The sequence below is a fragment of the Sminthopsis crassicaudata genome, chromosome 2 (assembly GCF_048593235.1).
Source record: "Sminthopsis crassicaudata isolate SCR6 chromosome 2, ASM4859323v1, whole genome shotgun sequence".
Lineage (NCBI taxonomy): Eukaryota > Metazoa > Chordata > Mammalia > Dasyuromorphia > Dasyuridae > Sminthopsis > Sminthopsis crassicaudata.
This window is the reverse complement of record NC_133618.1, coordinates 32,414,223-32,435,542: the sequence shown is the minus strand read 5'-3', so window position 1 is coordinate 32,435,542 and position 21,320 is coordinate 32,414,223. Positions and strand designations below refer to the sequence as shown.

General features: G+C 41.5%; 1 protein-coding gene across 5 annotated transcripts in view; it reads right to left on the bottom strand.

Moving 5' to 3' along the window:
* KCMF1 (potassium channel modulatory factor 1) overlaps window positions 1-21,320 on the bottom strand; it is a 102,670-nt gene that overhangs the window by 37,784 nt on the left and 43,566 nt on the right. For 4 of the 5 annotated variants that reach the window (XM_074285617.1, XM_074285619.1, XM_074285618.1 and 1 more), the window contains one exon: window positions 1,561-1,728. In XM_074285617.1, the coding sequence (XP_074141718.1) occupies window positions 1,561-1,728 (168 nt within the window). Of the gene's footprint in view, window positions 1-1,560; window positions 1,729-19,334; window positions 19,363-21,320 lie in introns of those variants that run through there. The other variant, XM_074285616.1, reaches the window with a different exon arrangement.

Below are 21,320 nucleotides of genomic sequence, written 5' to 3'. Positions count from 1 at the left end.
AGAAAAAATAGGTCTATTTAAGAGGTAAAGAAGGAAACTACATCTTGCTAAAGAACACCATAAATAATAAAGTATATCAATACTAAACATAGCTACATTGAGTAGTATAGTATCCATATTCTTAGAAAAGTTAAGTGAGTTGCATGAAGAAATACACAGCAAAATTATAGGAGAGCTCAACCTCTCTCTTTCAGAACTAGATTAATCTAATCACACAATAAACAAGAAAGAAATTAAAGAAGTGAATAAAATTTTAGAAAAGTTAGGTACGATAGACCTTTGGAGAAAACTGAGTGGGGGAGAAAGAAACATACCCTTTTCTCAATGTACCTGGTACAAAATTGACAATGAATTAGGCCATAAAAGCCTCACAATCAAATGCAGAAAGGCAGAAATATTTAAATGCATCCTTTTCTGATCATGTTGTAATAAAAATAATATGTAATAAAGGACCTGGAAAAATAGTCTAAAAAAATTAATTGGAAACTAAATAATCTAACCTTAAAGAACAAGTGGGTCAAACAACAAATCATAGAAGCAGGCAATAATTTCATCCAAGAGAATGACAATAATGAGACAACATACCAAAACTTAGAGGATGCAGCCAAAGTAGATGTTAGGGGAAATGTTCTATCTCTAGATGTTTACATGAATAAAATAGAGAAAGAGGAGATCATTGAATTGGGCATGCAACTAAAAAGCTAAGTTCCATAAGGGCAAGGAATGCTTTGCTTTTATACTAGTATTCCCATCTCCCAGAAGAGTGTTTGGCTCAGAATAGGCACTTCAAACCTGATGAAGAGTAGATAAAGGATATTACAATAACTTATTTCAGAAAAATAGTGGCTGTGGGAATAGAAAAAAGTTAAGAGCTATGAAGAATGGGGAAGGATGTCCAATAGAATCTGGCACCTCCCTGATAGAGTAAGGAACCAACTAGAACTAGACTTTTGAGTCTAACTAACTGGCAGGATGGTGCTGTTACTGACATGGAAGAATTGAGACTCAGAGAAGATGAATTCAATATGGGACAAGTTAAATTTGAGGTTCTGCCAAAATATCCAGTGAAATGTCTACAAGACAGTTTGAGATACAGGTCTGTATTTACCCATGCCATTTGGTTTTTATATATTGCCAAAAAAAAGAAAACACGACTGAAGGAAATTAAATCCTAAATAAAGCACTGTTCAGAGTTCACTGTTCAGTCAACAGGGCTTTAAGTGCCTGCCATATGTGAGGCACTGCTAAGTGATGGAGAAGACAAAATGGCAAAAATGGTCCCTGCTCTCAAAGAGATCACGTGGGTACAAGACACAGAGGGGATAAACAGAGGGAAGGCACTGGCAGAGGGGCCAGGAAGGGGCAGGAGCCTCCTGAAGGAAACCAGGGAAATCCAGACAGCCACAAAGAAGAACAAGAGCCCTCCAGGCCTGGGGGACAAGCAGTGAAATGGCAGAAAGTCAGAGATATATTAATGCCTACTTTCTAACAAAGTCATGCACCTTCTCCCAAAATTCCTATCTGGGAATTTTTGCAGAAATGGCATTATTCATCACTTACCGAAATCTACCCTTGTTAGTATACACTGCATTGGATGGTCAGTTGTATGCCTTGTTGTTGTCGCACCACTTTCATAACAAGATGCACAAAGATCGTAATCGTAGCAAATTAAACACTTGTATCTTCGACCTCGAAAATTTCCTTTTAAACATGCATCACAGCTGACACCTGTGAAAGAGAAAATAGAGAAGGTATAGAGAAAAGGAGCTCTTGTTTTTCTCTCCAAATAAATATATATATAAAACATTTAAATCATGTCCTTGCCTTTTTATTTACCTTTCTAAAATGCTCAAGTAGTAGAGATCTCCAAGAATAGAATATGTCCTGCAGTTTAGAAATTTGGGACTTTCTCAGGCTCTATTGCTAACATTTCTATTTCCTTACCAGCTCAATGGGAATGTTGTCAACCTCCCTCTTCTGCCTTGAGGCACTTTAAAAAAATCAAAGTAGCAGCTCAGAGTGTGCCACACAAATGTAAGATGAGAAAATACTACAGTCTGATCAATATTTTCTATTTTTGTGCCAAAGTTTTGTCACCAGTCTGAATTGGAAAATAAAGCATTGACTAACAAACACCATCCTAAGAAAGCAACTTGATTTTCACCTTGTGAAGTAAAGCAGTACATGTAATGGAATTATTTTAGCACAGTTTCTAGCAAGGAATTTTATACCACTAAGAAATGTGTATGGTCAAGCAATCAGCTAATCAATAAACATTAAGTGGCTACTAGGCACTACGCTAAGTATTTAGGATTACAAAAAGAAGTAAAAGATAATTCCTGCCCTCAAGGAGCTAACAGCCTAATGGGGAGGCTAAGAGCAAATAAATATATACAAAACAGGCTATAATCAGGATAAACAGGAAATGATTAACAAAAGGAAGACACTAGAATTAACAGAGATTGTGTAAGGCTTTCAGGAAAAGAAAGAATTTTAATTTGGTCTAATTTAACTTTCCCAGTACTTGAACTTTTCTCTTAGGACACTCAAGTTTTCAAGTTACATCATCTGTCAAATTACAATGAATATCAATAGATGGAAGCAGAGCCAGGATTACGGAGTGGTACAATTTCCAAGCAGAGCAATGATAGGATAGAAAGGCCTCATCCATTCAAGATGGAGAAAGCTTCAGGTGATCCTGGACACAAGGACTGTCATCAAGGTGGGATCTACAGCAACACTTCTTACACTCCTTGTGGGTCCTGTGACTGAATGTGTGTGTGTGTGTGTGTGTGTGTGTGTGTGTGTGTGTGTGTGTGTGTGTGTGTGGAGTGTCACAAAACTATGATTTATTGTCAGTAACTTTGATTTGAATGCCTATTTTACATACCTCTATAAAGGTATAAAGATGTTGTGAGTGGAAAAAAGTTTAAGTCCTGGTCCACACAAGTCTGAAAGGTTAGGGGCTGTTTGAGCTTGGGTTCTATTTGACAGCCATTTTTCAGGACTATTTCTTTCTACATGGAAAGCTGAGTGTGTTGCTTGTGCCCTAAAATCCCAACATTCATATTTCCTTTATGTTCCCCCGTAAGTGTGAGGAAAAAGGGCTGGGGGGAGGTTTAGAAATTTAGAAATCTTGTTTAGAAATTCCTAATATGGAAAATTCAAACTCTAGAATTGGTGATTCCTAATTAAGTGTCAGAAGATGAATAGCAAGTATGGAACTAGCAGTCAGTATCCTAAAAGGAGGAGAGATCATACAAAGCCATGACAAAATCAGCACTTTGACAGATCCAGACGACGTCTGAATACTGCTAGAGATGAGGAGCTGAGCATTTTAACAATGTCTACTTTGGCTGCTAAGTTTGTAATTATTATTTTTTAATCTAATCTTCCTCCTTGTACTCCCTCCCAATGGTACTGGAGTAACCCAATGCATTTACTAACGACAGTCATCAAATTTTGGAGGCCACATTCCAACCAAGTGAGCGCTTCTCTAAGCTAGCCGTCCGCTTCCCTCATCCCTCATCTACACAGTTGTCTAGGAATAGCTAGTAATCCAGTGTAGGCTGACGGTAAGCTAGCACTATTGCCTTCCTGGAGATGAACATTACTGCTTTTGTGAAATCTGCTTTTGAAGCATTGACCTTTTTGCAGCTGCGTTGAGGCACTGAGAGGACAGTTCTAAGGCAGGCCTGGGTAAGAATGAATGAAAAGTCTGAGAAAAATCTGTAAAAAGATTCCAAAGCTAATTATGAAAGAATGGGAATAAAGAAAGGATGAGGAAATTGGGTTTTGGAGAAATGATGTTCATAGAATGCTCGGAGGAGCCAGAACACGAGGATTCCTTGTCAAGCCTTTGACTTATGCACCCTTCTGGGAAATAATAAAGATCATGTTTATTCCAGGCTCCCATTTATCATCCTTGTCTGACTGGCCGAAGACTAATTCAGCCAATGCCTGTAGTCACAACTGATCTGTGTGGAAGTCGGAAGGTCTGGCTAATTGCAGAGATGGTATTAGCTCTGAGACGAAGAGCCTTTTACAATCTCAGATGATAAAAATCTTACTACTTACAAATGACTGTCAGCTTGGCTCCTAACTAGGAATCTGAAAAGTACATAATTATGTTGCTCCAATTCTGCCACCGTGTGACTGGGATAATCACACCTCGAAAGTAAGGGAAGTTTAATTAGAAAATTTCCAAGGTTCTATTCCAAATCTATTAGGCCCAAATTAGAAATGGTTAGAACCAAAATATTTTCTCCCCTCCTTTCCCCACAGGTATGTGTGAGCATAAAGAGACAGAAAAAACTGATACAAAGTTGGAATTAGGAATTATTTTAATTTAAAAATAATAAAGTACTATTTTTTTCTGATACCATCAAGGAATCACAAAAGCAAATTTTTTTCTAACTGAACTTTTTTCCTTTTCATTGAACTAAAAGTATAATGAATACTTTAAAATTAACCATTGGTTCACGTAAGATGTGGCAGAACGCAGGAGCTGGTGGCCTGCGGCCCAGCTCAAGCCCTCTCTCCTCCATTCCTCCCATCCTATGTCTAGCTGTGGGTTCCTTTTTTCAGGAACAGCACACTTAGCCCTAACCCTAACCCTAACCTCAGGGAGCCTAAGGATCCCTTTTCAGAATTTCTTTCAAACACATTTCAGTTAGAGGTTTTTGAAAAGGCAAGTTCACAGACCCCTGCTCCAGCTACTCACCCTACTTTGCTGCTCTAGGCTTATCAGCCAATTCAATTCTACTTCTTTTAAACCAGGGCGGGCCAATAACTTTTCTACAAAGACCTTCAGATACCAGGATGGTGCCGTGTGAAAACTGAGCCAAGAAGCGAGGAAATTACAGAAACCTAAACAGAGCGGCTTGTCCATCTGGGGAGGGAAGAGAAGGGCTGATGGAGTCTCAAAAGGAAACAAGGAAAGATGTGGAAGGAGGGACTCTTCCCCTCGAGTAGGCGCCCGGGGATGAGAAGGAAATCCAAGGTCCAGGTCTTTCCCCCTTCCTGGTCAATAAGTACAGAGAGGTCCTCCTCTTCTGGGCCCACTCTCTGGTGGTGCTCCGCTGCGCCAGGACCCAAACTGCCTCCAAGGAGCATCAATGGCTCTGGGATGTGCAGGAAGCAGGTGGCCCCCCAGAGCCAGAAGGGCCCGGCTGGGCTTGTGCCCATTTTTATCAGACTTTACAAGGGCACGGGGAGTGCATCTCTGGTACACAAATGAAAACTGAAAAAGGAAACGATGCACTGACAAGTTTTGAGAGAGAAAACCCACCCTACTTTCCCCTTTCTTTGCAGACCCTGTCCACTGCACAAGACTCAGGTCACTGGAAGGCAGCACCGGCCCTTGGAGCTGCCAGAACACAGAACACCTGTTTGAGGCCACATTGAGGTGCAGAAAGCTAACCGGCCTCCCCAAGATTCAAAGCTGGTCCATGAGGCAGGGAAGGCCCAGCTTTCCACTCTCAGAAAGGAGAGCGACTTTCACCTGGCTTTAGAAGTGTTTCTACTTTAATTGGCCAAAGTACGGAGTTGGAGCTCCACAGGCCTACCCTCCACCTGGCCCCTCAGACTTGTTGTTCATTATCTTTCCCTCTAAACTTATTTTCCTTCTGATTTCCCTAATTCTCTTCATGGGCACCAGCATTTATTTGGGTTCCCTGTTCTGATCCTTTTCCTGGTATAATTAAAGGGCCTCGGCTTATATCAAACTCTACTCTTATGATATAACAGCATTTATAAGGCATTTAATATTCACAAACCGCTTTTTACAAATACTGTTTCATCTGATCCTCACCAATCCTGGGAGGTAGATGGCGTTATTATCCCCATTTTTTCAGAAGAGGAAACTGAGTCTCACAGCTAATAAGTGTGCTCTACCCACTGCACCATCTAGCTGGGGCAATCACTTCAGCTCTTTGTTCACTTTCCTCATCAGTAAAATGAGGAGGGAAGACTAGAGAATCTCAATTAAAGAAACACTTTAAAACTTTTCTTTTTTAAAAAAATGTTATTTTTTGTTTTATATTACTTTATTTCTAAACAGTCTCCCTCTCATCCCCTACCCAGTAAGGAATCCTTTATAACAAAGAATAAAAAAGGAGAAAACATAAACAGCTGAGCAAAACCAAGACTTCAGCCTTGTCTGAAAGCATATGCAATGTTGTAGGTAGGTGAGCATTGTCTCAATTTTGTCCTCACACTTGTGCATTATATATTTGCAGAACAAAACCTATATATTTTTAAAAACTGAAATTTATAATCTTTAAACTTATGTTAATTTTATTTCAAGTCACGAATGTTAAAACAATCTGAGTAGGACAATTCTACCTAAGTATGTGTTATCCAAGGGCTTAGGCTTGAAGCAGATAAAAAAATACTTACTAAGCACCTTATGTAAGGCACGATGGCATGCAATGAACTTAGAAAGTGCTTTTAAATATGAGTTCTGGTTATGAAAGATAGAATAAGTAATAATATGTTCTAATCATCTCTTCTGAGCTCTGGTTCTAGCTCTAATGACCATTACATGCCATAAACAAAGAAACAGATTCTGGGAGCTATAGTGTACAATTTTCATCTTTTTAGAAACATTGTGGAAAGAACAGTTGAACTTTAAAAATAAAGAAAATAAGTTTTTCAGGTTCTTAACCACAGTAATAAAAACAGTAACGCATTGTATTGTCCTCAAAGGCCATAGGACACAGGGGAAGGTGAGGGAACCTCCTTCAGCTACTTCCCTCTGGTTGGCCCTTTCACCATTCTGACATGCACCTATTTTTCTCCATATTCACTAAGATTATTAAAGGCTCTTACTTTTAGAGCTACTAATGTCTCTAAAATTACCCAAATCTTCCCCTCCACACAGCTCAGGTGTGACTACAGGCATCGTTTGACCAGTCAGACTAGGACGATCAGATCATGGGGAAGCAAGATCTTTTATAATTAAATCCAAAAATGGGACATCAATCTAAAGCTTGACAAGGAAACTTCAAGTTTTGACTGCTCCGAGTTCTAAAAACATCATTTCTCCAAAATTCACTTTCCTAATCCTTATTCTCTTTCATAATTTTTCTTTGCTTTCATAATTTTACTATGCTGTAGAATCTTTTTAAAACAAATTATTTCTATTTATTTCATTATATATTTCCCAATTATAATTTAAAAAAATTTTAAGTTCCAAGTTCTTTCCAAGCACTTTGATTTTGATTATAAATAAGGTCATGCCAAACATTTCCATATTATTCACAATCCAAAAGAAAAGACAAACAAAATAAAAACAAGAAAAATAAAGGTTTTTAAAGTATGCTTCAATCTACACCACTATATAAATTCTCATTGTCTCTGTCTCTTTCCCCATATCTCTCTGTGAGTTTCTGTCTCTCTCAGTGTAACACTTTTTATCATGGCTCTTTTGAAATTGTCTTCAACTTTTTGGTCAAAGTAGCTAAGTCACAGTTGATCATCCTTAAAAGCCTGCTGTTATTGTGTATTGTGTGTTTCTGATTTAATACTGTTGACTTTGCTTCGGTTCATATAAGTCTTCCCAGATTTTTCTGAGACCATCCTGCTTGTCCCTTCTTATAGCCCAACAGTATTCCATCACAATCACATACCACAACTTGTTCAGCTACTCTCTCATTGATAGACATCTTAATTTCCAATTTTTTGCTACCACAAAAAGAGCTGCTAAAAACATTTTTATATAAATAGATCTTTTTCCCTTTTTTGTGATGGAATCATTTTCACCAGATTGTTTCTTATAACTCTCATTCACTTTTACCCAGATCTTCCTTAGAATTGTCTTGCTGAATTCTAACTACTGAAGACAGCCTCTCTGTGCCCCAAGGCAGCTGCTAAAAAGGTCAATGCTGTCATACACAGATTTCACAGCAGCAGTAATGTTCACATCCAGGAAGACAATAGTGTTGTCATATCATCCTAGTATTACTCCTGGATTACAACGTACTAGGACACTGTGGGAACCTGGGAACTCTCATATGAACAAATACAGACTTAAATGAGCAGAAAAAAAACAATTTATACAATAGCAAAGGCAAATATCAAAGAATTATTATGATCTTCCCTTTTCCCTAATATTACTTAAAACCATAACAAAACCCATGTTGGTCTTTGCATTCTCTGATAATTCTGAGCGAAAGAATTCCTGATAGGATTTTATAGTACCCATGGTTCTGAATTCATCCCGTTTCCCTTATCTCTATAAAAAAACAAAAGTAAAAAAAATCCCAAGTTGTTTGGAAGTCCCTACATATCCACATTAATATCTTTATTCAAACTCTGTTTGTCCTAGAACTTTCCTATATTCAAATGACATTCTTTATAGTTTTCCATTCCTGAGAAGCTGACTTCATCAACAGAATTTTAATTCACTGAATCCTACCCATAAATCTTTAAAACTCTGCTTCTTCCTCTCCCCTCAAAAAACAAACAAAAACAAACCAAAAAAAAAAAAAAAAAACTAGGGTTCATTTCAAGATACTTTCTCTTACCCTTATTATCATTTATATCCCAGAGTTCAGTTTTTCTTTTCTAGTGTGACTCTGATTCAGAATAAAATTTCCTTTGTTGGTTTTGTAATCTTTTAAAGGATGAAAATATCACAAAGACAAATCAAGAAATTATGAATTACTCTAAGAGAGAGGAAACAAGTTTCAAACCACTGCTATACCATGGGTCTGTGCCAAGCTAGTGATCTACTTAATCCATGAACTTGACTGTCCAGGTGGTTACAGGAGGGTTTCTTAAACTGTTTCCACTAGCAACCCCTTTTCGCCAGAAACATTTTTATGCAACCCTAGTTATACATAGGCCTACAAAATGGGAATACAAATCAAATATTTGCTGATAATAAATCACAATTTCATAACCCCCACATTCAGTTACTTGACCCCATATGGGGGACGCCCAATTTAAGGAGCATTGGTTTACAGTATATGTGGATAACAATCACTTCTGCTTCTGTCGGCATCAATCTACTCCAATGCTGCTTCCCTGTTCTGGATTTCTTCCCGTGAGCACATCTTCTTCTTACTATAAGATGCTATCCCTTTAACCTATCCTGTTTCTTCTGAAGAAGGTATATCCTTCCAGCATCATATTCCAGTCATGGATCTCAACTGTCAGTTAAAACCCATTAAGTCTCAGTGCTAACTATGGGGTCAAATTCAATTCTCTGCATAGTTTGTCTAGCATGGAATCAAGTATGAATCTCATGCATAAAAATCTGAGGCCACGGAAACAGTTTCTGTCACTGATCTTTAGGTATAAAGCCCTCCCTTCCGAATGGCTTTAAGCTTGAGGGAGGAGGGGAGAGGGCCTGGGGCAGGGAATGCAGAGGACACCTGGAGATGTCCAGAATGAGCGCCATCTTGGAGCCCCCAGCCCTCCCATGAACTCTTAGGGTCATTTCATTTCTCCAACATTATCTTCTCCATAAAATGGAAGTGGATGATGTTTGCACTACACACAATTTGCTTAGAGAGTTACTGAAGATCATTTGACAAAAGAGAAATGCCTCTAGATGATTTTTCAAGTCTGTAAATCCTTTGACTGCAAGGATGCAGAGATAGGACACGCTTGTTTTAGGTGTTTATCCTTAGATAGAGTCTCCCTTTAAAAGCCAAAAGTATTTAAGAGGAAAAACCAGCCGTTGACAAAGCTCTGCCTTTTACCGAGCACCCCAAACCATCATTCAGCACACTTTATCTTTTTGCTCATGTTCTATATAATGACGGGTCGTCATCTGACAGGCGGAGTGGAGCACCCACTGATGAAATAACCGTTCCAGACTGTCACAGAACTGCACAGCTCTAACGTAGTTTTAGAAATTTGGTCAAAACAACTAAAAGACTAAGAACTAATTCATTTATTCGGTATTATTCATTTAAAAGAATCCATTTGATGAAACACTTCTAGCCTATGGTTTTGGGGTTTTTGATGGTTAACATTGCCAGGATCACATAGTTTCTTTATTCTACTTATAGTAATGAAAGTAAGCAAGTTTTCTTAAAATCTTCTTTTCCCAATTTCTGATTCAGCAAACATTAATTAAGTACTTGCTGTGTGCACAGCACTGAGGGAGGTAAAAAGTTGAGAGTACTCACTTTGGACCACTACCTTTGGGGTACTCACAGCTTGGCAAATGTACAGAGTATGTAAGTATAATTTTTAAAAAGTTCTATATGCTTCAGAGAGGTGCAAGGTAAAGTGCCATATATGGGGCGAGATAGCACAGATCTGTTTCCAACTAAGCAGACATGGGAAGGTTTCCTGAAGGGGGTGGCATTGGAATTGGATTTTAGAGGATAAGCAGAAATTCAATTGCTGACAAAAGAAAGAAGGCCAAAAAAAAAAAAAAAAAATCTTTGCATCAACTATCTCTGATGATGTCCAAGATCAGTTTACAAAGTGTTTTCAGTTCACAAAATGCTTTTAAAACAATAGCTCTGTGAGTCTGGCCTATGGTTAATGGGTATTAATAATGCTTTTTCCTTCCTCTCTTCCTATCCAAGAGTGAATAAGAAGTACTGAGGGTGTCCTGTACATCTGATCAGGGAACTGTTGTTGCCTAATCCTTCTTGCAGCTCTTCTGATGGGATGGTCCAATCCCACCTTGAGGTACCCAGTACTCACATTGGCAGAACTGGGTCTTTGGCAGTTATTCAAGCGTTCCCTCGTTCTAAGTCTTGCAAAAGCCACTTCTACTTCCTCTTCGAGGAGAGAACTATCAGATTGTTCCTTCTGAGCCATGGCCTTCCTATCCTCAACATTTTCTTACTTGTGAATGAAACAAAAAAGCATGGTACAATTCTTCCGAGAGGACGCCAATTTCTGTTCTAAGATCACAAACATTCAGAAATAGCATTAGGGTGCTCTTGGGTCAGAACTGTAAGGTCAAACCCTGGTCTGCTCCCAAACTGTACTTGATGAGTCAGTGGGAAGGGGTTCCAGAGGAAGGCCCCCCGGGGGAGTGGGCTGCAGAGGCCTGAGTCAGCCCCAGAACTTAAGAGTGGTGGCAAAGGCTTCCTGTACAAGGCGGGACTGGAGTTGGGACCTGGAGGAAGCAAAGAAGACAGGAGGCTGAGATGAGGAGGAGAAGGGTTCATAGCCAGAGGCAGTGCCAGGGGCCCAGTGACCTGGATGTCAGCCCCATGGCAGGGAGGGAGGGGAAAGACTGAAGGACTCTGGGAGCCGGAGCATCTCCAGGGCCGTGGGAAGCCGGCAGAATTTGTGGAGAAAAGTGCATTTGAGTGAAAACTTGGGAGTGAAAACTCGAAGTTTAGGAAAAGCACTGCAGGGGTCAAGGCCCTGGGAGCCCCTCTGCAGACTAAGGCCCAGCACCGGAGGAGGGGGTCCTGCCTTAGAATGGGGGCAGCCTCGGAGGGGTGAGACCTACTGGCCTTGCCAACATATGGATCCAGCGGGTGGGAGATAAATGGGGAGCCAAGGGAGTGGGAGGAGAGCGTTGCTCTCTACCCTAACAGGAAAATTAGGAAGTGGCAAGAGGTAAGCTTAAACTTGTGGCTTAAAGAACTGTTGGTTAGCTTTATGTAATCATAAAAAGAAAAATCAGCAAGTCCTTAAGGTATCAGAAGCCAAAACTTAGTTTTGTTTAGTTTTAAAGCCAGCGTAGCATAAGATGATCATGTAATTCTATGTCTGTGTGCTTCTCAAAAAGCAAGCCGCTTTTGTCTCACCATTGTAAGATGCTAAGCCCAAATGGAAGTGCCCTGAGCACCCCCAAGTTTTCACTCAAATGCACCAAATGCAGTTGTAGGAGGGCTGGCTAATCAATCTGAACAAATTCAGCTGCATTAATAATAGCTACAGAACACAACCTGAAACTCAACTAGCCTTCTTACCCATGTCTCCCTTTGGTCACAATGGCTACTGAGTGAGGGAATCTGGATGAGTCAACATAAAACCACTTTCACACTGCTCATGAAACAACAAACAGCATCATCCTTACATACAGTGGAGCAGGGACTCCAGAGCACTGATGGTAATGATACAGGAAGACACCAGACTTGAATCAAATTGAATTAGAGTTCTGACACTTACTGGTTGTGATAAATCATGGGAAATTCTGAAACCGAGTTTCTTCACCTGTAAAATGAGTGCTACCTACTCCACAGGGTGGTTGTAAGAAAAATGCTCTATGAACCTTAAGGTGTTATCTGAACCGTGATTAATAATCATGCTTTAAAATCAATTCCTCCCTTCGCCTCCAAACAGCAAATTTGCCTTGCATGTGAATGTAAATGTCCTGAAAATATAATCTTCATGTGTTCAGGAAAGACATTCATAAGCCAGGAAGAGTTCAGGGAAAGGACAGGAGGAGGGAAGAAACCTTCAAGATGAGGCTGTTCAAGGGTTTAAAAATAAATCAGGGAAGAAAAGACCTAGTCACCCACAATGGTTTCCTTCAAGTATCTGAATGGCCATCACCTGGAAAGATAATTGTGTTTCTCTTATTGGGCTCCCAGAAGCCAGGGAGAATTTAAAAGCAGTAAACTGAGGGGGTGATGGAAGGAAAATTGAGAGCGTAGTAAAGGTAATATAGCCCTAGAGTCAGGAAGACCCAAAGTTCAAATCCAGCCTCAGCCATATGACCCCTGGACAGGCCACTTAACCTACTTGCCTCAGTTTCCCCATCTGTTAAATAAGCAGGAGAAGGAAATGGCAAACACTCCAGCACCTCTGCCGAGGAAACCCTAAATGGGGTCATGAAGAGTCGGACAAGACCAGTCCACAAAACAACAAAGGGAAAGCTTCCTAAAAGATTAAACTGTCCAAAAGAAAACTGGGGACCACCATGCCTATTGGAAGTCTTTCACAAGGGCAGCGCCAGCCCCAACTACAAGTGCCCTGCCTGTCCCTGTGTTCATGAGTGCTGGGGGTTAAACTGCAGGCTGGCTGCAAGCAGACTTTCCTGCTCAGCAACGAGATCCCCAATTCTCAGCACACAGTAGATGGTTAACAGATACTTGTAGTGAGGATCCATGGGGGAGGTTAAACTAAATGGTCACTGAAGTCCCTCCCCGCTCTGAGAATCTGTGTGTGTGTGTGTGTGTGTGTGTGTGTGTGTGTGTGAGAGAGAGAGAGAGAGAGAGAGAGAGAGAGAGAGAGAGAGAGAGAGAGAGAGAGAGAGAGAGAGAGAGAGAGAGAGAGAGAGAAGAGAGGGAGGAAGACAGACAGACAGACACAGAGACAGGAGACAGACACACACACATGGTCAGGACCATGAGTCAAAAATTTCTGCAGAGAAAAGGCCAGGAATGAAGGCAGAGCTCTACCAGGAATTCTGGTGTCTAGTCAGCCTTGCATTCTGGAAGACGCCTCCCCAGGAGCGATAAGCTGAATCTGTTTTTAGTTATTCTTAAATAATAGATAACAAGTACCAGATAACTGTTATTTGCTTCGACAGGGAAAGAAATCTTAAATCAAAAATAGGTCTCTCCCCACACATGCCCTGCTCTTCGCTGATAAATTCGGAGGCTCCCTGCCTTTTATGCTCACTCAATTTTCTTTCACTTGCTGTACTCTTTTTTTCATGCCTAAAACACCTTCAAATGAAGAAATCTGTAATAATATCATTTTTATTTGACCAAAATTGGGTACAAATACAAAAAAACACAGGAAGCTAATACTACAAGAAAAATGCAGACTCAAAATAACCCACACTTGGTATTAAGCAAAAAATGCTTTGTTGAATCCTACGGCTATATTCATGATAATGTTGTTTATGAATCTGAACCCCTACAAACCCCAAATGACAGGCTGCAAAGGAAGTGCAAGGCTTGGGACACTTGCACAGATCACCTTTCCACCCATTTAATTCTGACCCCGTCTTTGGAATCCCAACCCAAAGCCCTCTCTTCCAACCTGCAGTCCTGACAGTTCTCCCGTGTCCCCCAACCCTTTGCTTGTCCATCTTTTGTTTTGTACCGAGAGGTACATGCCATGCTCTGTCAGAGGGGGAACTCTGCTCTACATTCTGTAAACTAAACTTGAACTGAAGTGAACACTTTTCTGAAGTTTAAACATCAATTCAATTATCCTCGCTTCAATCACCACTGTGACAGGTGAGCACTGTGCTCCTTGACCCACAAAGATTGGAGCTAGTTTTACAATCATCTTCTCATTTGATCCTCATCACAACCCTGCAAAGGAGGTGCTGCTTTACACCCATTGTACAGATAAGAAACTGAGGCACATAGAAAGTGACTTGCCCTGGATCCCCACTAGGAAGCATCTGAGCTCAAGTTTGAACTCGAGGCCTGGAGCTTTATTCACAGTAATTCCGATCTGGACCCAGACCCAGGCTTTGAGATACTGAGCTAAGGGCAAGAGGAAAGGAGGGATGGACACCAGCGGGTACAAATGCACGGGACTGGAGAGGGCAGGCCCAGCGTGAATCAGGGCTGCCGGGGTGACGGTAGAGCCAGGCTGGGGAAAGGCAGCAAGATAGCCAGAGCCTGTGTGTCACCATAGTGACCTGTCAGAGCGGCCCTTTGGAAGGTGAGCTTGAGTGGGGGCCGGACTGGCTAAGGGGGAGGCCTCCAGCAGAGAAGAAGGAGCTGGGAGGACGGGCCTGAGCTACACAGGTGGACTCGGAGCTGAAGGGCCTTGAAGGTCATCTGGACAAGGCCCTTTCTTTTACAAAGGAGACAACTAGGAAAGACTCTTCCTGGATTGAAGAGGTTTCCCAAAATGGCTCAAAATAATTCAGAATCCCCCCGAGTTAGCACAGAGAGAGAAAAGGGGGGGGTGTCAGACAGACTGGGGAAGCAGAGGCAACAGGACTTAGCTACTAGTTGTAAGGGGAGGAACAGAGGTAGCTGGAGAGCTCATAACCCAAGGTCTTCCTCAGTTTGGATCAGGGTCATATTTATACTTTAGCTGTCAAATTTCATCAGTTTCCCTTGTTTGAATGGAGACCTCCTTACTTTCCCCTTCTCACTGTGTCCTGATGCATAATAGGGGTTCATCTGCCCAAGTGGTTAGAATTTTACTCTCCTGACTGCCTGATTTCCCAAATCCGTCATTAATTGTTTTGTATTAGTCATAGAGACGACAGAATCTTGCTCGAGCTAGGGCTTGCTTGAGGTTTGTATGAGATCATATTTGCCGGTGGTCACTTAGGCCTCAGCCGCCTCCCAAGCCGGCACTTCTTGGTACCTTGCCCAGTTCTAATTGTAGGAAGTTTCTTCTGTTCACTGAACCCCACCCACTTCTTCCAACACCTGCTCCCACGTGACAGCTTCCAGAGTCCCCGGCCTTCTCTTCCACATGCCCAACACGCCCCACTCTTTCAGCGATGTTGCTGTTAGTGCCCCAAGCTGAACCAGAGGCTCCGGTGTGGGGCAATGAGGGCAGGGCCCGTCACTCTCGTTCTGGAACTCTTCTGTTACTGCAGCTTGTCCTGGTATATTGAATTTTCTGACCACTAACAACCCTTTAAAGTCTTTTTTTTTTTTCCCCATGAGCTTAGGCAGACTTATCCCCTCCTATACTTGGAAGTAAGACTATGGCCTGGGATCCCTTGGCCTAAATGCAGACCTGGCGAGGCTTCAGTTTACTCATATGGTATAGAAAACAAGAGGGTTAGTCCAAGTATGAGAATCAGAAATCATCCTAACTGGAATCGACTTAGCCCAATCGTAGTCGAAGACCCTCCTGAACATCTTGATTGACGAATAGTTGTAACAGTGCTAATAGGCTCAAGGTATAAAGAAAAAAACATCAAAACAGTCTTTTTTCTTAAGAAGATAAGAGGGAAGAAGGAGGCTGGAAGCAGAGAAATCAATTAGGAGGTTGACAGGCCATGAGGAGTCTGCTGGACAAGTGGGGGTGAAAGGGTTAAGAGCCTGAAAAGTGGATAGATAAGATGGTGAGGTGTAGTGATGACAGAATTTATGAAGACCTGCAAACTAACTGGATATGAGGGGCCAGGAGGGTATGACTCCCGGGTTTTGTTTTGTTTGTGCGAGCGGGTGGAGAAGTCAATAGTCAATAGCTTTTCATCAAGTGACTATGTGCGCCAGGGACCATGGGACATCAACACAAGCCTCCGAGCAGGTGAGAAATGAGATGGAGGGCAGTACAGGTGTGCAATTCGTGGCCTCTAGCTGAGGAAGGGAAGCCCTGCTGCTGCTTCCGGGACCACGGTGGAGAAGAGGGATGAGTGGGAAGCTGGGGTTTTGGACAAGCTGTGTTTGAGCTGCCTACACATCTTCCAGTTTTCTGAAGTGGGTTAATGGTGTGGAACTGTAGCTCCAAAGAGCAGGGCTTGGTAGGTAAAGAAGGGAGTCGTCTCCATAAACAGGAGAGGGAAAAGTAAGCCTGTGGATGAGCTCAACAACAGACAAGGACAGTGTTGAGGGCCCAGGGCAGAAGGGAAGGGCTAGACAGGTAGGAGGGAACCCCTTTGGAGCTTAGGACCCTTCTTAGAATTGTTTGAAATCTTCTCCTCTAAAACCTAGGATGGCTCACCTATATCACAAATTCTAAGAAGGAATGATTCCTTTCCCCCTCCCTCTGACTACCAATGTTCTTATTATTGACACTCCAATAACCAGCTCCCTTCTTGATGAGAATCAAGACTAAAAGGGAAATTCTTGGATCTCATTTTGTCAGAGCGATGCTATTTTCCTTAAGGAAAATCAAGAAATTATGAGCTATTCTGCTTTGGACAGGAGAAGTTCAGCCCAGGATGGCTAACTTTGTTTGCCCATCCTTATTATGCCACGCCTCTGTGCCCGGGCATCTGTTCCTGGAACTCCTTATCTCTTCCCATTTTCCTTCCAGGTGATCTGGGACACCGGTGAAAGCTGCTTCTGCCTCCACTGGAGCCCAAACATCCTTCATTACACTTCCTTCTTTGGTTCCTGGGTATTTTCTTCCTATAGTTGTGTCAGTTCAAACCTTGCCTCTTCCACTTTGTACTTGAGTGACCATGGGGAAGTCACTTATTCCTTCTGAGTTCAGGTTTCCTTATCACAAATGAGAATCTAACTCATATGGTGGGAGTGAGACTCAAAGAAGATAGTGTATATAACCTGCTCTGCAAGCTTGAAAGTCCCCTAAGATGTCTATTAGTGTTAATAATAAATGACATTCCATGCTACTCTACCCCCTTCACTAGTTTCTCCTAGAACCACGGTAGCCCCAGATCTGATTCCAACCATGTCTCAGCAGTGTCTCTAATGTCACACGCATCTCTTGGTCTTTCACTTTGTTATCTTTCCTTTGTGCCTTTAAGGAAAGACATCTGAGGTCAGTGGTTTTGTTGCCGGCTTTCCAACATGACCACTGCTCTCCGAGGGAGGACCGGGGAGGGGAAATGGGGGATCCTAGCTTGGTAGATATACATAGCTAGGGTTTCTCCCTCTCCTTTTTTTAAACTGAAAAATTATGGGCTCTTGTTGCTGGAGTAATTATGGATATTTAATAAAGGTAAATGTGGGGAGAAAGTGGAATATAAGGGATAATATTCTTTCTTGGAGATAATAGGAGATGATGTGTTTTCTGTTAAAATATAAATGTACACTCTTATTTACTGTGATTTCATGAATATGAGTATTTCTTCCATTAGAGGAGCTCTTAATCTTACTTTGCTATTCTTGTTAAGATTCTCTAATAGTTTCTTCAGCAAGGTTAACTCAAAGATTCTTCCTCTTTAGTCTTGTCTCACTTTTGGCTTTGTATATTCAGTGCCTAGCTAAGTGCCTGGCATAGAATGGGAACTTAAATATTCCCTGATTGAATGATTTCTCAGACACTAAAGAATCACTAGGACACATACATATACTATCTCATTATATGACCACCCCACCACCTCTTCTATCATACATTTTCTCCAAGACAGCTTCTATGTCAATTGTGGACAGAGGTGCCACAAAGGAAATAGGTGGCAACCTACTTGCTTCCCCACTCCGGCTCTTTTCATTGTCCTTTGGATCATCTACAATTTTGGTTTCTTAAAGCCTGGAGTTCTAAGATATGTATGTCATCAACATCATCATAAGAAGGATGTTTGCAGTGAAAAGAGGGGCCTTTTTTCTACTGTGATTCACTGAGCTTGTTTAATAGTACTAAAAATAGGTATTATGAAAATATATGTTATTGTGTTGTCAGGAAGAGACTTCTGAAAAGTGGATTTGATTGCTAGATTCCTTCCAGGGTCAACACCTTTTCTGAAGGTGTACTAAGTACGTCACAGAGAAACAAACTTATAATGAAGCATCCCTATTTGCCAGGCACCAGGGACAAAAAGGCAAAACATGGTCCCAATTATAAGAGCTTAGTCTTAGGGGAGAAGTGGAGAAGGGGGACAGAATGAAAGTGGGGCAAGAGCAAGTAGGAGAGGGAAGAATTTAAGATAGCAGACAAGGAAACAAAGGAAGATGAAAGCAAAAAGGGATCCAGAGAGTAGGCCCCAGGGAGAGAGAGCAACAGGACAGCTCTGACAGTAATGAAACAGGAAGAAAAAGCACAGAGGAGCTGCCACCAGCCAAGCTAGAGAGAATGCTCACAAAGGTGAAATCATGTATCCTTCAAAAATATCCAGCACAACAGAGCAGGCAAAAAAAAGTTCTAAAGTCTGAATTTCACAAGAACCAAAATCAGGCTGTGCTGAGGTGGGACAGCACGTTAGGACAATTTCAAACACCAAGTCCTGTGGGAGAACTAACATCCAAAGAAGAAGAAAAATCTCCCACTCAGAAATCAAATGAGAAGCTCCGAGGGAAAGCGAATCAGCCTGAAATTAAAGGCAGATGAAAGGCAGACTCAATTCAACCAGGTTACACTTAATATAGACAGGCTGTGTAAAAACCCAAGAAAGAAAAGATTCTATTGTCTGAATGAGCAAAAGTAAATACAACTAAGAATATTTTAGACCTTGTCCAGAAATTGTCAAATCAAATAATGATGACTTCACAATTCTTGCAGATGAACATGTTCGGGGGAAAAAAGCCTACATTTTCAGATATGACTAATGTGGAGATTCACTTTGCCTGACTGTACTTAGTTTTAAAAGGGAGGGTTCTTTTGGAAGGACTCATGGAAAAGTACCAAGATTGTAGCTTTTTTTTTTTTTTTTTTTTTTTTAAAGGCATAGAATATCAGTAAAATATTTTAAAAGGAAAAAAACCCTAAAATAAGCTAATATTACTTAGCAGAAAATATTCCATACCTTAAAATCTTTCATTACCCACAGTACAGTAGTTTTGTATGAGCTAAAAACAACTGCCCTTAAATCAGACATTAAGCAACAATTATTAAGCACCTACCATGTGCAAACATGATATTCATTAATATTTTCAATGGAATCCACTGATTTTTCTTTCTCATGAATGAAGAAGCTTACAGAAGCTTAGCCCTCAGGGGGCAGCATCACCCTGGGCAGAAGAGCCAAGCTGCAGCACCAGGGCTCTGTCCCTCCTGGAACTTCTCCTTTGGTTTCTAGGATCTCACCAAGAAGTCCAGGATCCCCTGGTTTCAGACCTCTCATTACTACTAATTCCAGTCTCCTGGCTCTCTGGGACTTTCTCCGGGCCACATCTTTTTTCAGAAAGGCAATCACTGGCCTGCCTCTGGCTTTAAAGCTCTCCAAACTGCCTGGTGACTTCTCTGCTCGGGAGTTCCCAAAGTACGTTCCATTACCACCGGGAAGTCCGTGGCTCCGCGGCCACCTCACTCTCCCCTGGTACAGAGGAACAGGGGAATGGCTCCATTAGAGAGCAGCAGCTCCTCCTCCTCCCTCACCCTGGCACCTCACCTGTGTCTCATGCTGGGAGATGATCCTATAAGTACTGCACCTGGATTGTCAAGCTCCTGTGTCTGCCTGGTTAGCCCAACAGCATGGCCAGTTTAGGGTTTCTACTTCTTTGGGGTCTTCTTCCCCACGGTAGTGTCCGGCACAAAGCAATGGGAGACCCCGCACAGTCCTGCCTCACTTAAATCTGGGTCACTTGAAAGTCATGGATAAGATCAAAAGCAATGCTACCCAAATACAGGCCAGTTAGTGTAATGCCCTGAACACACACTGACCAAGTTTAACAGATATATCTTTAATAAATGATTATAATGAGCCTGATGGGAAGGCTCCCCTGCTCAGAAAGAAAAGCCCAAAGCACTTCACAACAGTTATTTCACAGCTCCCCAAAGGACCTCAAAGACTGCACCAGTTAGGACTTCCACTAATAGATACTCAAAGATCTCATATTTAAAGAGCTCACAAGATTTAACCCTACTGCACTCAAGTCTTTTAAGAGAAGTGGGTGTGTGTACATGTGCAGAGACCCTGATGGGTGAAACAAGAGGGAAGGATCAGGTATGAATGCTGGGACGCCTTTCGGGTTTGTCTGAGTATTTTTACTCACTTATACTTTGTTGTGGCAAGAGAGAGTTCTTGGGATCAATGTAAGTCTTGGGAAGTAAAAGCAAAAATTTTTTTCTCCAAATCAATCAAACATTGAAACCAAAAACATCCCCAAGATGATAAGAGATTTATCTTTGGCACTAGAACGCAAGCTTTTTGAAGACAGGGATTGATTTTTGCTTTTTCTGTGCGTGCCCAGGACTTAGCACCAGGACCTGGTAAGAGCTTGAAAATGTTTGTGGAATGATAGGAAAAGATAACGAACAGTTTTTCAGGAGTGCTTCTAAATGGGAGACAAGGTCAAGTTTTCTAAATACCACCCCCAAAATCTTTATGAAATATGCTTGTATACAAAATTTTAAACATAATGACTCTCCTTAAGAACAAAATATTATTCAAGTCCGTGATGAGACAGAGGACGCTCACCAAAGATAACCCACATTTGAGAATATGGGAAATTGAGGCGATTCTACTTCCTCAACACATCTAGATATATTCCCCCATCTCCCCAAGAGTTGTCACCTTTGTTCAGCCTCTCATCTCCCAAACTATTCGAACAGCTTCCTAATTAGTCTCCCTGTTTTTCTGTTCTCTAACTATTGCAATCTACCTTCCATGAAGCAGATGAAACAGTCTTTCTAGGCCAAGGTCTTCTCATGCCCTTTCCCTGTTCTTCTCAGTCTAAGTACTTTTAAGGCTGTCCACAATCTGGTTGTAACCCACTTTCTCAACTTTATTTCCCGTTACTCTCTTTCACAAACTTTAAGCGCCAGTCAATCTACACTGCCAGCTGTTTACAAAATCAAACTTCCATCGCCTTCCTCCACATATCTGCTATACCTTTAGTCTTTAAGCCTTTATATCCATGTCCCAACCTACCTTTCCAGCCTCATTG